The following is a 14,930-nucleotide window of genomic DNA, read 5'->3' as shown; positions in this document are numbered from 1 at the left end:
TCCTCTGTCGGGCGGGAAGGCACTCGCGCATGCGCGGTGCGGCCAACTAGAACTTTCTAGTTAAAAGTGTCCGTACCGGGGCTCCGTCGGTGACGTCACCCATGGGTTAAGAATATCTGCCTGCTGTCCCTGGATAACACCTGTTACGGTAAGTAACTGTGCTCTATGGGCTCAAGCCCCAGGGGGTTGGCAGGGTACAAGCAATAAGCTCAGCCCCAGTATTAATACAGTAACCCCTATTGTAAGATATGAATGTGAACTATTAGCATTATTTCCCTTTGATTCATGAAAGATTGTTATACATATCCAGGAGGGGCAGGGGGGGAGGGCTAGGGTGGGGGAAGGGGATTAAACAGCTGTATATTATTTATTGGTATAGAGTGCAGTATGTTATATTTATTACTTGATTGATTGTTCATATGTTTGCACTATGTATTTGATTTTAAAAATGAATAAAGAATATTAAAAAAAATACAGTTACCCCTACTGATCAAAAGAAATGTCTGACTGACCCACTAAGAGCACATATACCACACAAACAATCTATTTCAGGTGAGGCTCTATAAGAGGTAAAGAGGACAAGATGGCTAATTTTCCTTTGAAAGGCTATATCCCAATGCTACACTGGGAAACATTTTCAACCATTCAGAATTTCAGTGTCTGTATTGAAATGCTATTTTCAATATCCCAAAGAAACAAATTCCTTTACTAAATATTATTTGATTTTAGTTCCATCCTTGGTTAACAAAGCTGCATGTTCATAATGTTTCATACATCAAAAATTCCCTGGCTGTATACCAGTTTCCAAATCAAGTCAGAGCATTTACAAATATCATTTTTTTCTGAAAATGTTTCTGGAAACCACTTAATTGCAAAAAAAAAAAAAAAAAAGGGTTTCCAACCAAAATTATACATAAAAATTTTAATGATAAAAAAATTATTGTTTTTGCATTTTACATCTGATAATTACAAATTCACAAACTAAACATTGTAAAATTCTTCCAAAATGAATCCAAGAGAATGGATTCAGTTCAGCCACAATGTGTTTAGCCGAGTTTGGTTCTTGATACTTGTGTCCATTTTCAACACTTCTCGAATGGCCATTGTTGCATAAGTGGAAGGAGGAAGGGAGAATTCCAACTTCAGGGCTTGATATTTCCCCTCTGTGCCAAAGTTAAACAGAAATCAGGAGACATATTAAATTACAATATAGCCTTTTGCAGAAAACTGCAAAGAAAACAAAAGTAATAAAGGAAGGAAAACAATTGAAAAGTTGTATTTGATTATCCTTGAAATCTCACTCTCTTAGACATGTATGTATCTAGTGCTCACTGTTACTTCCTTTGGGTATGACTGAAAACAGTATTCATGCTGTAAGACCCTATCACAATCAACTAAGAATTCTACTGCTGAATTATTTTTTAATTTCTTTCATCAATTACCCCCTTCTGTAATTCCAATGAAATCTAAGAAATTGTCATAAATTATCTGAGACAGTAGATGATTTGAAAGATCAAAAAGAGGGGAAGTGATTTGCTATATCATTATTAATATGAGTAAAGCAGAGCTAGACTGTCAGTATAAGTGGCGATATTTCTTCTCAACCTAAAGAAAAATTAAACTGTTAAGGTCTAAACATTTTTTTCAGACTTGTAACTAGGAATTCAGTTACTGCATAGGACTGCTTGAAATTACACACTTCTTTCCCTTCTCCTCATGCCCAGGTTCAACATCTCTCTATCTACCCTCCCTCATTCCTGCAATCGCTGTGGCAAGTTGTGGAGACCGTGCTAAAAGCTGTTCTTTGTCCACCCACCGGAACAGACAGCGGGCCTCTAGATTAAACGGCGCACACTTGGTGCCTCTCTGGCGGTTGACATAGGCCACTACACTAGCATTGTCCGCGAAGACTTGGACTGCAAGTCCCTCCAGACAGTTCTCCAGCATCTGCAATGCCAAACGAATGGCATGAAGCTCCAATCTGTTACTCAACCACTTCCTTTAGGAGGCTGAACAACGTCCCTGAATCAGGCATCCGTTGCAGTGAGCCTCCCAGCTGATGGCTGGCATCTGTTATTACAATTGCCCTCAAAGCTATTCTGAGAGGCATGCCTATGGGTCTGGGTTTTTGAAGTCCTTGGCAGAGACATCTGCAAGGAGTCTGTGGCCTAAGGGATCTGGCCAATCAGAATCTTAGGCCACTCCCAAAATGCATCCCAAAATGCACAGTGAAAGGGGTCTATGATTCTGGTTGGCTCAGATGCTTAAGGTCCCTCCTATGGGAGGGGTCTTAAGTGCTTAGGCCAGTCAGGGCCTAAAGCCCCTCCCCGGTGCATCCCACCTAAGGTTTCTTCTGGGTGAAGCCATGCTCACGCCTAGCCTTAGGTGAGCTTAGGCGGCCCTACACGCCTCCCTAGGCTCCGGAGGCGCCTACAATGTAGGCCGCCTGCCTTGGGAATTTTTTTTTTTTAATGTGCGTCCTGATTGGCTGGTTAGGCAGCAGTAGGCCGCCTGCAATCAGGACGTCGTTTATAGAATTTGCCCCTAAATGCCTATCCTGCACAGTAAAGATGTGACCCTACTGTTTTTCTTCATTTTGTGTAGTTATGCTGGTTCATGTTATTTTTTTTTAATCTCTTTGTAATCTTGTTAGAAAATCTTAATAAAACAAATAAAACAAGCAAACAGACAGAATCCATTATGCCTAGAACAGAGGAATGTACTGGCTCAGGATTTATGCACATCGAGAGTAATTCTATAACATGATGCCTAGGCTATTAAGGCACATAGGTGCATATACTGTATTTTTATAAAAGTCTGTGTGTGTATGTAATGAAAAAGGACAGATACCACCACCTCCCCCCAATACAAACACCTACACATATCACATAAAATTAGGTTCTATGTTCCTGTGCACCTACTTTGTATGCTCATAGACCCAAAGCAGTTTAAGAGGCCACTTGAGTCCAGAAAACATCCCTTATAAAACTGCTCCCTAAAATATCTGACCAGATATTTTACCACATGCAGAATCAATATAAGCTAGAGTTGCTTTCCTTCTTTAAATTTTACAACTTAGGAATTTAATTCTCACCTTTGGCAAAAACAGGTAGTGGCTTTCTTTCCAGCTTGTCCACGTCAGTCTGAACTAATGGAACTTTTGGATCTTCATATACAACCAGTTCCCTTTATAAAATACACAGAACTTAAATTATCTAAAAAAAAAAATTCACATCTGAGAAAGTTAAGGTTCCATTTATTTGATATACTGCCTAGGGTCAAGCCATAAAAGCAAGTTAGTAATAGAAAAAATACAATCTGTGTTCCCCACTTCTATACAGCATCTGCCCCCCTCCCCTTCAATCCTTATCTTCTTCTTCTATGTCTACCATCAAGTGTCAGCAAACTCGCATCTTCCCCTCACTTTCATCAAGCATCTGCTGTGTTCCCTCTCTCCTTTCTATCCAATATCTCCCCTTCCTCTTTCCCCTTCCATCATCTCCCACCATTTGTCTCTTCCTCACACCACCTTTCTCGCCCCTCTTCTTTTTTTAAAAAAAAATTATTCATTTATTAAATTATTACAAGTTTGACACTTGTTCTAGAAATACAGAGCCATTTCAATAAGGAAATGTGGAAGTCATGAATAATACACGAAAAAAAACAATATATAGACCACTATATTCAAAGGAGGAGGAATTAGAACTTAAAGGAGACATTTTTCAATAACCAATACAAGAAAAGGCTTAAACGTCATTATCACTCGGCTATAAACTTCTCTCATCCTGAGCTGGTAGCTACCGTATTTTTCGCTCCATAAGACGCACTTTTCCCCCCCAAAAAAGTGGTTGGAAATAAGGGTGCATCTTATGAAGCAAATATACCAACCCCCCCACCCCCCCATTGGCGGTACCTTTAAATTTTGGAGGTCGGAGGATGGCTGCCTGCTGCTTGTTGGGGCCCTTGGCACACAAGCACGCTAATGCCTGGGCCAATAACACTTGTGTCGGTCACTGGTGCTTCACAGGGTGGCTGCCTGCTGATTACCAGTTGGGGCCAGCGGCACACAAGTGCGCTGCTGCGTGGGCGCGTGCCACTTCTGAATGGCTGCCGAGAACTTAGGCAGCCATTCAGAAGTGTTGCGCGCCCACACAGCAGCATACTTGTGCGCCGCTGGCCCCGACGTGCCGGTAATCAGCAGGTAGCCATCCTGCGAAGCACCAGCGACCAGTACAATTAGGAAGTGTCACAGGCCCAGGCATTAGCGCGCTTGTGCGCCAAGGGCCCCAACAAGCAGCAGTCTACCGACCTCCAAAATTTAAAGGTACCGCCGGGGGGCTGGGATGGAATTTAAAGGTGCTGGGGGGCTGGGATGGAATTTAAAAGTGCTGGGGGGTATGCAAAAGTGATGATTGATGGGGGGGCTGGAACAGAATTTAAATGTGCTGGGGGGTATGTAAAAGTGTTGATTGATTGGGGGTGGGGGGTGGGATGGAATTTAAAGGTGCCGGGGGGCTGGGACGGAATTTAAAGGTGTCAGGTATATATTAGTATACAATTTGGTTCAGAATGGTTTTTTTTCTCTCTAAATCTGGGGTGCATCTTATGGAGCGAAAAATATGGTAACTTTTTAAGGTCCAAAAAAGATCTTAGATGTTCGGAGAGGAAAAAAAAATATGTTAAGCTCATATGTTTTACTATACATTTGCAAGGATATGCGAACAAGAAAGAAGCCCCTAAACTTCTCGTTTCTTCTCTCATTGCCAACAATTCTCTACGTTTCCCCCGAGTAGATTTCGTCACATCTGGATAGTCATAGAGGGGCATAATCGAAAGGGACGTCTAAGTCCGTTTACGTCCATCTCGCAAGTCGTCCAAAGTTAAAAAGAGCCTAAGACACATTTTCGAAAAATACGTCCAATTTTTTTTTACTTTCGAAAATCGTCTAATTATACATCCTGCCGATCTGATCATCCAAGCCATTAAATCGTCCATCTTTATACCACATTTCCGTCCAAGTCCAAAACGCCTCAGGCCCTGTTGGACATGGGAGGGGTCTGCAAAGTGATGGACTGCACACCCAGACATGCCACCTAAATAGTGGGGTACCTTACAGGGCACTGCTGTGAACTTCACAAAAAGGGTGCCATGGCTTCTCCTCACTACAGCTCCCTTATAGGTGATGGTGAGCCCCCCAAACCACCTCCAGAATCCCCTAGACCCACTTATCTACCACCCCAATAATCCTTATGGCTGCAGGAGCCCCTTAAATGCCAGTCAAAAAGGGTTTTGGGTGTGTATAGGGCAGTGCACATGTTTAAGTAGCAATGCAGTGATTACAGGGACTTATGGGCATGGGTCCTCCTCTCTATGGGTCCCTAACCCACCCCCAAGACGACTTAAGCTGCCTTTGGGCTGGACAACTATGCTTTCCTATGCCAGGTGGCCAGGTGATGATGGTCTGGAGGCTGAAATTTAAAGTTGTTGAATAAAATTTTTATGAGGGTGGGGGGGGGGTGTTGGTTGGTGATCACTGGGGTATTGTGTGTGGGTCTGTGTTATGTGTTTGCAGTGCTTATCTGGTGAGTTTAGGTGGTCTAAGTCACAACGTTCAAATTCCGTCGATCCTGGGCTGTATAACTTTTGGTTATACATGCTGTACGACTAAGTCTAAGCCGACCCAACTCCTGCCCTCGACACGCCTCCCGAAACGCCCTGTTTAGCTTTGGACGTTGAACAGCACTATGAAGGCCTAGATCGTTTAGAAATACGTCCAAAACCCGTTTTTATTTTCGGCACTTGGACGTTTTTGAGAAATGTTCGTCCAAGTGCCGACTTAGGCCGGTTTTTGGACGTTTTTCTCTTTCGATTATGAGCTCCATATTCTTTGTCCACAAAAGGAAGTCATTTCCTTTTTGAAGTATATTCTCATAACAGATGTGAGATCTTGTTCAAAAGACAAAGTTGACTAAGAGTGTACTTTGTTCTTTAAACTCTGATAGAGAATCTTCCAAGATAGCTGTTAAGTCTTGTAATTGTTTTTCCTCAGAGTTATCTTGGAATCATTTTGGCATTATCTGTCCCACTCTTTTTAGGTTTAATAACCGGAAGAAAATATGCTTTATTTATTGGCGGAATAGCTTCTAAGGGGAAATTTAAATTCTCAAGAAGAAATTTCTTAAAAATATCTATTGGGGACATTGCTGTTATTTATGGACAGTTCAAAACCCTAAGATTTAAGCGTCTATTGACATTTTCTATTTGCTCAATTTTCCTTTGAAGAAAGTTCTGATCTTTTATAACTGAAGATATGGAATTCTTCAAAGTCACTGTTTCTAATTGAATTTTTGCTACGCACTTTTTCTATATTTAGAACAAATGCATCAACTTTAGAAACCATTACCTCCATATCTTTTGCTGTCTTTGCCACCTTCAAATCCAATCCCTTGATGGCCCCCAAAAGTATCTCCATTGTGACTACCAGCTTTACTGCTGACTCCCCCTCCTGCTCAGCATTCTTCCCAGCCAGCAGTCCTCCTCTGGGTGAGAATCTATCAGTGTCAGGCTCTGGAGTTTCCTCCTCATCACATCTGGGGTTTGACTCGACATTCCATGCCTCAGCTGGACAGAGAGGCACGGATATCATCGGAGGCAACAGAGAGATGACACTTTCCAATGATGATGCGAGTGCTTCCTCGCTCATCTCCATAGCGGATTCTGCATGCCGGGATTCTTGCTGAGGGCTAGTCAAAGGCTGATGCTCAAACAACTGCTCAATCGTTGGTTGATTTGGAGTGGAGGAGAGAACCAGCAACATTGAGGCTTTCACCAAACCTTTCCTCTTTGAATGGAGCATTGTGATCCACAAGAAAGCAGGTAATAACTGTGAATTTCACTCAAAAAATTGTTGCAGAAGCGGAGCTTCAGCTTTCTAACTGCTTCCGTCCGCCATCTTAGTTCCTCCTCCAAACAAACCTCTTCTATCCATTATCTACCCTGTCTTTCCCCTTCTATAAAGCATTTGCCCCTCTCCATTTCAGTCAGTATCTCCTAGTTTCTCCCCCAATCCATACAGTATCAGCCCCTCTCTCTTTCCATTCAGTGTCTTCCTCTCACCTCCACCCCCTTTGATCACATCTTCTTCCTCTCTCCCTCCCTCTTCTATCCAGGCCTCTGTCTTTCTCCTTCTATACAGCATCTTCTCCCTCTCTCCTGCCATCAATATTTCCTTCCTCTCTGTATTTCTTTCCTTCCATCCAACATCTGCTCCCTCTCACCCTCATTTTTCCATCCAGCAACTCCCCTTTTGCATCTCCCTTCCATCATCTCCCTTCTCTTTATCCCCCATCTGCCCTCTCTTTCCCCTTTTCTATCCAGAATCTGTCTTCCCAACTTCTGTACAGCATCTGACCCCTCTCTCTCTCCCCTTGCATCCATATCTTCCTCTTCCATCCAGGGTTGGCCACCTCTTTTTCTCCCCCCTTCCATACAGTGCCTTCTTTCATCCAATGTCTCCCCTTTTACTTCTGCCCTTCAACCACTGTCTCTTTCCCATACCATTTGCCCTCTTTCTTTTTCCATCCAGGGGCTTCCTCCCCTTTTCATCATATTTGCCTACTTTCTCTTTTTTACCCCAGCTGCTGCTTCTTGTTTTTTCCCCTCCTCCCTCCCATGACCACCCCAACTGCTGCTTCTCTAAATGAGCAGCAACAGTGGCAAAACAGCCCATCTCATTCTCCTGAGTCCGTACTCATAGCTCAGTCTGCACGGTTGCTGGTCACATTCCTCTAACATCCTCTTCCAGTTCCTGGACACAGCCACTGATCAGACTGAGGCTGCCCCGTGGGAGAGTAGAGCAAGCTTTTAGTAGTGGCCAGGATGGCGGTGTGAGGGAGGTGAGAAAGTGCTGCTCCTGGTGCGTGGCATTCCTAAATTGCTACTCAGGGTCTTCAAAAGAGGTAAGCAGTCGCGCAGCTTATAGGGAACATTGCTGCAATCATACTTTTTTAACGTGACCAAGCCATCACAGAAAATAAAATATTTTCTGTGCAATCTGTGTTTCTAAAGCTTAGTACAACTCTACACAATGAGCCTACCCTTCAAGAGCTGTGTGCATTAAGTAGTACAGGACAAATGAGACAAAAGGAAAGATTGTATTCTTGTATGCATAATTCCAAACATATCTATTAGTAGAAATAGTGGCTGAAGTGTTGCAAATATCTTTGCTTTAAAGATCAATAAATTACATTTTCCTTCATATACAAGTACCTGCAACTTCCAATACATATAGGACACACAGTTTCTCATGAAAGTTTCATTGTCATTACATTTTCAAAACACTACTCACCAGCTGACATTCTGAGGTCGAATGATGATCTTTCTGTATGCTCCAGCTAATGAGTAATCTCGGATCTTGTGTCTCATGTTATCAATGTCAAGACCATCAGCTGCAAGCATTTCTCTGTATTCATCACCAACTGAAATAATCAAGCCAATAAATAAGCAAAGAGCACTAACAAAAAGCCCAAGCCTAAGGAAAGAGCACTAACAAAAAGCCCAAGCCTTATTAGATAATTCAGAAAGTGAGTTTTCTACCTTCCACTTGTACTTGAATTTTTATCTGGATTTAGCGGCTAATAGTCAAACCTGGGCCTGAACCAATAGTGCTCAAAGTGACTGACTAAATTAGAAACTGGTTAACTGGGAGGTGACCAAAGGCAGTAAACAGAGTTCACTCTAAGGACAAGCATTGCCAGTAATATGCTGCAGAGGTCAATCTTTAGTCTGGTTCTTTCCCACATTTTTGTAAGGGATACTGCAACCAGGCTATTGGAAAATCTCTTTTTTTTTTTTTTTTGCAAATTTTGCTAAAATCTGCAACAGGGCCCTTTGGAAGGTATGAAAACCATGAGAAGGGATCTGGCAAGGGTTGAAGAATGGTCTGAATGTTTGTAATTAAGACATAATGCTAAAAAAATGCAAGGTAATGCATTTGAGATTTAAGGAACTGATATGTGTATATGTGTATGGGTAGGTAACGTTCTTGCATGCATGAAAAAGAGCAAGACATGAGGATGATTTATCTGCTGACCTTACGGTTGTCAAACACAGGCAGAAAACTAACAGAAAAAACAAGGTGGATGTTTGAGTGTATAAGGAGATGAATGGCCAGCAGGAAAAAGGAGGCAATAATGCCTCTGTGTAAGTCTCTAGTGAGACCTCATTCAGAGTACTGTGAACAATTCTGGAGATCAGTCTTCAAAAGAATTTAAACAGGATGGAGCTGATCCAAAGGACAGCTGTTAAAATGGTCAGTGGTCATCATAATAAAGCTTTTGGAGTCAGACTTGGAGATCTACTCTATAAACGAGAAGAGGTAAGAAAGAGGAAATACAAAAGAGACATTTAAATATATCTAGGGCATAAATATACAGGAGTGCAGCCTTTTTCAATGAGAAAGAGGCACTAGAATAAGAGCAGTTATGTGGGGAAGACTCTGGAGACTAATTTTAGAAACTATTTCTTTACAGGAAGAGTATACAATGTGCAACTCAGCCTCATAGAGAAAGAAGTGGAGACAAGAACAGTATCAGAATTCAAGAAAGCATGGCATAAGCACTGAAGATCTCTGAGGCAAAAGAAGAGCTTGTTGGTTTGGTTGGACACACTGGATAGGCCATATGGTCTTTTTCAGCCATCGTTTTCTCTGTATTTTCTCTTTTAAATGCTCAGGTGGTGCAACAGGATCTTTATAAACTCAAGAACCGAGCCACACAGCCAGCTTAATGGAATATTTTTTTTAAATTGTGCTCTTTATTAAACTAGCAACATATGCAATTGTTCATATTACCAATACTGGATTCTGTCAATGACAAAACAAATACTAACTTAAATATTCTTTACATCTTCCTGTTTTACAAGGATCAATCACTGATATACGTTTTCTTAACATCTGAAGGGATGCTACTGCACAGTTTGAAGAGAAAAAAAGTGCTATTCCTGCTCAGCACCGCCTGGGGAAGGGCCAAAGGGCCAAATTCTATAAACAGTGTCCCGATTGTAGGTGGCGGTAGGCATTCTACCGCTGTCTAACCAGCCAATTGGGATACATGTTTAAAAAAAAACAAAACTCGAGGCAAGCCACCTACACTGTAAGCATCTGTCACAGGTGCAGGAAGGCGTCTAGGGATGCTTAAGCTCATCCAAGGTTAAGCGTGGGCTCACCCGGAAGTGACCTTAGGCGAGCTTAAGCAGCCCTAGGTGTACATTTCAAACAAGACACAGCCGCTAAACTGATCACAGCAAGGAAATCTCCCTGCTGCAATCAGCTCAGCAGCCATGCAGGGAATGCCCGGACCCCATCACAAGTCGGCCAGTAGGAGGGATGTCCACTCCCTCCCGCTTTTACCCCTGAACCCTCCCCCACACTGTCCACAGCAGGAAGGATACTCAATCCCTCCTGCCACAAAGCCCAAAACAATTCCAGGCAAGACGGATGCTCACTCTCTCCTGCTGGCACCCCCCCCCCCATCATTCCTGGCAAGAGGGAGTGGGCATCCCTCCTGCTGGGGATTGTTTCAGGGTTTGCAGTAGGAGGGATGGGCATCCCTCCTGCCGTGGACAGCGTGTGTATGTGTGAGGGGGGGGTTGGGGGTGGGAGAGGACTTCCCGCCTGCAGGCCAACTTGCATTGGAGTTCGTGGGTTTCCTGCTGTTGCCGCTCAGCTGATTGCAGCAGGGAGATTCCTTTGCTGTGATCAACTCAGCAGCAATGCAATTCTCTAAATGGCGTCTGTGACATGGATGCTGGTTAGAGAATCAGGGTAGTTAGGCGGGGTTAGGTGTCTGTCCATTAGGACTGATGCGATTCTGTAAAAAGACGCCTGTGTGCGATTCTCAAAAGCCGCTTAGGTGGATGCCAAGACCAGGCGTCCTATAAAGAATCAGGCCCAAAGTGTTCAAGTACTTGTGGTGACTCTTCTCTGCAGAGGCATTCCCAGCTGGCTGTAATGTGGGACTAACAGCTCAGCCTTGGACAAAGCTTCCCTTCATAGCTCATCCAGCAGCAAAACCCTAATGAGATGCTGTGGTTAGTAGCTGGGGAAGGGTAATTAGAGGAGAGGAGAAAGTAAAAATTACTTGCATCTTGTCAACTGAACCTATTATGCAGTGGGACATCCAATTTGTATAATAGTAGAAAAATATAATTTGCATGATAAAATACTAAATTTCATTTGATTATTGTACCTAGTCCAAAGTGAGGTATATAATAAATATAGTATGTAATAATAATCATCATATAAATAATATTAAAAAACGTGTTCAAATAAACACAAGGCATGATAAATATTAATTATAAGATATATGCTAAAGCTAGCCATTAAAATCAAAATCAGACACATGCAAATCTGCCTCTTCTAATAAAAATTAACAATACAATTAAAACACAGCAAGATCATGAATTAATAGTCTGCATACAGTACATCCCCTCTTCCCCAGATGGCCTAAACAGCCAACAGAATGACAGACTTCTTACTTGCAACGACTAGTGGACAGGATAAACCTCAAACTTGTTTCTGTAAGCTGGTAGCCAACAGGAGAGGGCTAGCAGAGTTTAGTTATAATTTTAAACATAATGCTCATCATTTAAAATAAATGATTTAAGACTTACTTTTATGCTTTGGATAGATAACATCAAACCCAGGCAATGGCATCACAACATCATGGATGGTATAGTTGTTCATGCTGGCTTCTTCAATTGCAACAGCGGTTGCTGTAATTGCAGAGTTTATATGATAAAACAGACTAAGGGCATATTTTCCATATCATTATCAATGGCTAAATATTCAAAGTATGTAGCATCTTCAAAAGAAATGCAGACTTGCAGCAAAGAATATCCCCTCTACAGTCTGGGTATTTTTTTCTTCTAAAAAGATTAAAATAGGGATTGAGACTTGTATACCACCATTTTGTAGGTATACAACCACATTCAAAGCAGTTTGCATACAGGTACTTCAAGCATGTTCCCTCTCTGTCCCCGTAGGCTCACAATCTATTTAATGTAGCAGGGGCAGTGGAGGATTAAGTGACTTGCCCAGGGTCAAAAGGAACAGCACAGGTTTGAACCCACAACTTCAGGGTGCTGAGGCTGTATAGCTCTAACTACTAAATTTTTAAAAGTTAGCAGAGGCCTCTAATTCTGAGCAGATGTTCTGGTTTGCTTAGCACATAGGTACAGTGCAATTTTGATAGGACAAAGAACACAGCAGCTGGAGAGTTACAGAATGGGAAACAGGGGTTAGGGATTGTGGAGAAAGTGTGGTTACCTGTAGCAGGTGTTATCCAAGGACAGCAGGCAAATATTCTCACATGTGGGTAACGCCATTCATGGAGCCCTGGCACAGACAGTCAAAAAGTGTACTGTCACTTTAAAAACTTTAAGATCGCCCGTACCGCGCATGTGCTGGTGCCTTCCTGCCTGATGTTGGCTCGCAGGATCATCAGTTCAGTAACAAAGCTAAGAGTTGTGAGAATATCTGCTTGCTGTCCTTGGATAACACCTGCTACAAGTAACTAACTAGGCTTTATCAGAGGACAAGCAGGCAGCATAATCTCACATGTGGGACTCCATAGCTGCCAGGATCATGCCTCTGAAAAGAGGGTTATTGATAACTACTAAGAGCCTGGTGAAACCAAATGGGTTGGAGGAAAGTTGGCATGTAACCTGGAGAATAAATTTTGTAGAACTGCTTGGCTGAATAGACTATACCGTCTGGAATGATTCTCCAAACAATAGTGAGATGTGATGGAATGAATCATGGACCAGGTGGATGCTTTACAGATGTCCTTGATGTGAGTGAAACATTGATGAGGCACTGAAGTCACCTTTGCTTGAACTTTATGTTCCATAACATGTTTTTCAGGTGTCAGCCCAATGTGTGTAGTGCTAAGAGCCTTGGATAGCAAAAGAAAATCCTTTGACATGAGGTAAAAGAACTATGGTCCAGGGAGGTTGAGTAGATGGATAAGCCTGAAAAAGCTCGATGCTCCCAGACTGAAAACAGGCTGAATAGAGCCCGAAGGCCTGAAATAAAAAAATCAAAATTTTTAACCAGAATGGAAGAAAAATAAATAAAACAGAAAAATATGACAAAAATAAGGGGAAAAAAAGGAACGAAAAGGCACAAAAATGTAAAGGTTTTTTGCATTTAGAGAAACTGTAAAGAACAGCTTCTCAGCGCCATGGAAAATTAAGAATTGATGGGCCCGCGAGTTAACATCAGATGGAAAGGCACTGGTAACATGTATGGTACAGACGGTCTTAAAGTTAAAGTGACACTATACTTTTTGACTGTGCATGGATGATGTCACCCACATGTGAGAATATGGTGCCTGCTTATCCTTGGCTTGATTTTAGAGGGATTCAAATTGTGACTTTGAGAAAATACATTAAATTAGCAAACACAAACAGCCCGATATATACTGCAGGAATTTCTAAACAAGCCATTCATTTGGTTTCTACTGCTCAGTAGCAGATCCTGGTTCAATGTCCAAATTTGACATCTGTTCTTTTCTAGCCTGGAAGCTATTTTATTCACATTTATTTTCTTTAAAAATTTCTATTCCACACAAACTAAAAATTCTGGGCAAATTAAAAGTGTAATCTGCATACATAATCCCATTATAAATACTAAATCACAAGATTCTGCTCTCCCCATTTTATTTTGACGTAAGTTCGTCCCTTTTCACGTTTGAAATGAATTTGAAGCACTGCCTGCTTCAGAATTCACAGCCTTCAGTCTGTAGCTGACAGGCCGATCCCTTTGGGGTACCTGTTAGCCAGTCTGCTTAGTCTTCCTATTTCCTATTCAGTAATTAGTTACGGATTCTGGATGCAAACCATGCCGCTACACCTGCCTCAAGAAAACACCTTTCTAAATAAATAAGTCTTTAAATGCTTTTGGAATAACATTTGGATTTTTCATGCCCCTGCACCATACTCACAACCCTCAGGAGATCTGAAATCATACTCAACACCTGCTTCACCTGTCACTCTGGGCTCTCAGCCACAAGGAGTGTTCACAGTAAATACATGGCAATTCAAAACAGAAAATGGTGGCAGCTCAATTTTAAGTTCTGGCTAGGAAACAATTAAGGAGAGAATAAACTGAAATACTTGAATGTAGTTCTTAAGAAAGCAGCTGATATACTTCACCTCCTTTAAGCACAAGATCCCCTGGAACAGCTTTTAGACCGTATTCTTCAATTCTCTTGCTCACCATATTATTCCACACATAACTCTGATAGCTATGAATGTACATCAAACGATTATTCCTGGGAATCTAAAAGAAGAGAGATATATCTAAATTATTAGAACCTAAAGACTGAAACAGAGTGCTGGAGAATTAATTCCACTTTATTCACAAAACTGCAGATTTATTACAACCACTAAATACCATTCTAGGAGACTAATAAAATTATTCCTGTTTTAGTTTACTTACCCTTGTAGAAATAAAGGCCAAACAACTTTTATGTGATACCTTTTTCTTGGGCTAATTATTAAGAACCATGATTAGCCTTTAAATTGAAAGAATGCAATTTACTTCTCAAAATCTATTTAAGAAAAATGATATGTTTGCTCCCATAAATGGGCCAGCCATATAAGATTTTTTTTTTTTTTTAAATAATTTTTTATTCATTTTTAAAACTTACATCAAGTGTGTACAATTAATAAAACATTTAAGATTAAATATATCACTTGAATTTTCTTAGTATATTCAGATACATAAGTTTATTCCCATCCCACCCACTCATTCCATTCATATTTAATCAAAAATATACAAATATAAATACATTACTCTTATTTATATGTTAAACCTTCCATATAATTTAGACAACCCACTTGTTTAGCCCGTCCTCCCAAAAGAGCCC

The 14,930-nt window shown here is 41.4% G+C and overlaps 1 protein-coding gene across 3 annotated transcripts in view; it reads right to left on the bottom strand.

Moving 5' to 3' along the window:
• Nucleotides 1–885: 885 nt before the first annotated feature.
• The window catches only part of PUS7 (pseudouridine synthase 7), a 72,959-nt gene continuing 58,914 nt past the window's right edge, over nt 886–14,930 (bottom strand). For 2 of the 3 annotated variants that reach the window (XM_033959750.1, XM_033959751.1), the window contains exons 12-16: nt 14,215–14,341; nt 11,671–11,772; nt 8,348–8,477; nt 3,095–3,186; nt 886–1,163 (exon numbers count right to left, since the gene is read on the bottom strand). In XM_033959750.1, coding sequence (XP_033815641.1) covers nt 1,027–1,163; nt 3,095–3,186; nt 8,348–8,477; nt 11,671–11,772; nt 14,215–14,341 — 588 coding nt within the window. In that variant the 3' untranslated portion in view covers nt 886–1,026. Of the gene's footprint in view, nt 1,164–3,094; nt 3,216–8,347; nt 8,478–11,670; nt 11,773–14,214; nt 14,342–14,930 lie in introns of those variants that run through there. The other variant, XM_033959752.1, reaches the window with a different exon arrangement.

Source organism: Geotrypetes seraphini, chromosome 9 (genome assembly GCF_902459505.1).
Source record: "Geotrypetes seraphini chromosome 9, aGeoSer1.1, whole genome shotgun sequence".
In the NCBI taxonomy this organism is placed as follows: Eukaryota; Metazoa; Chordata; class Amphibia; order Gymnophiona; family Dermophiidae; genus Geotrypetes; species Geotrypetes seraphini.
This window is presented reverse-complemented; position numbering and strand designations above follow the sequence as displayed.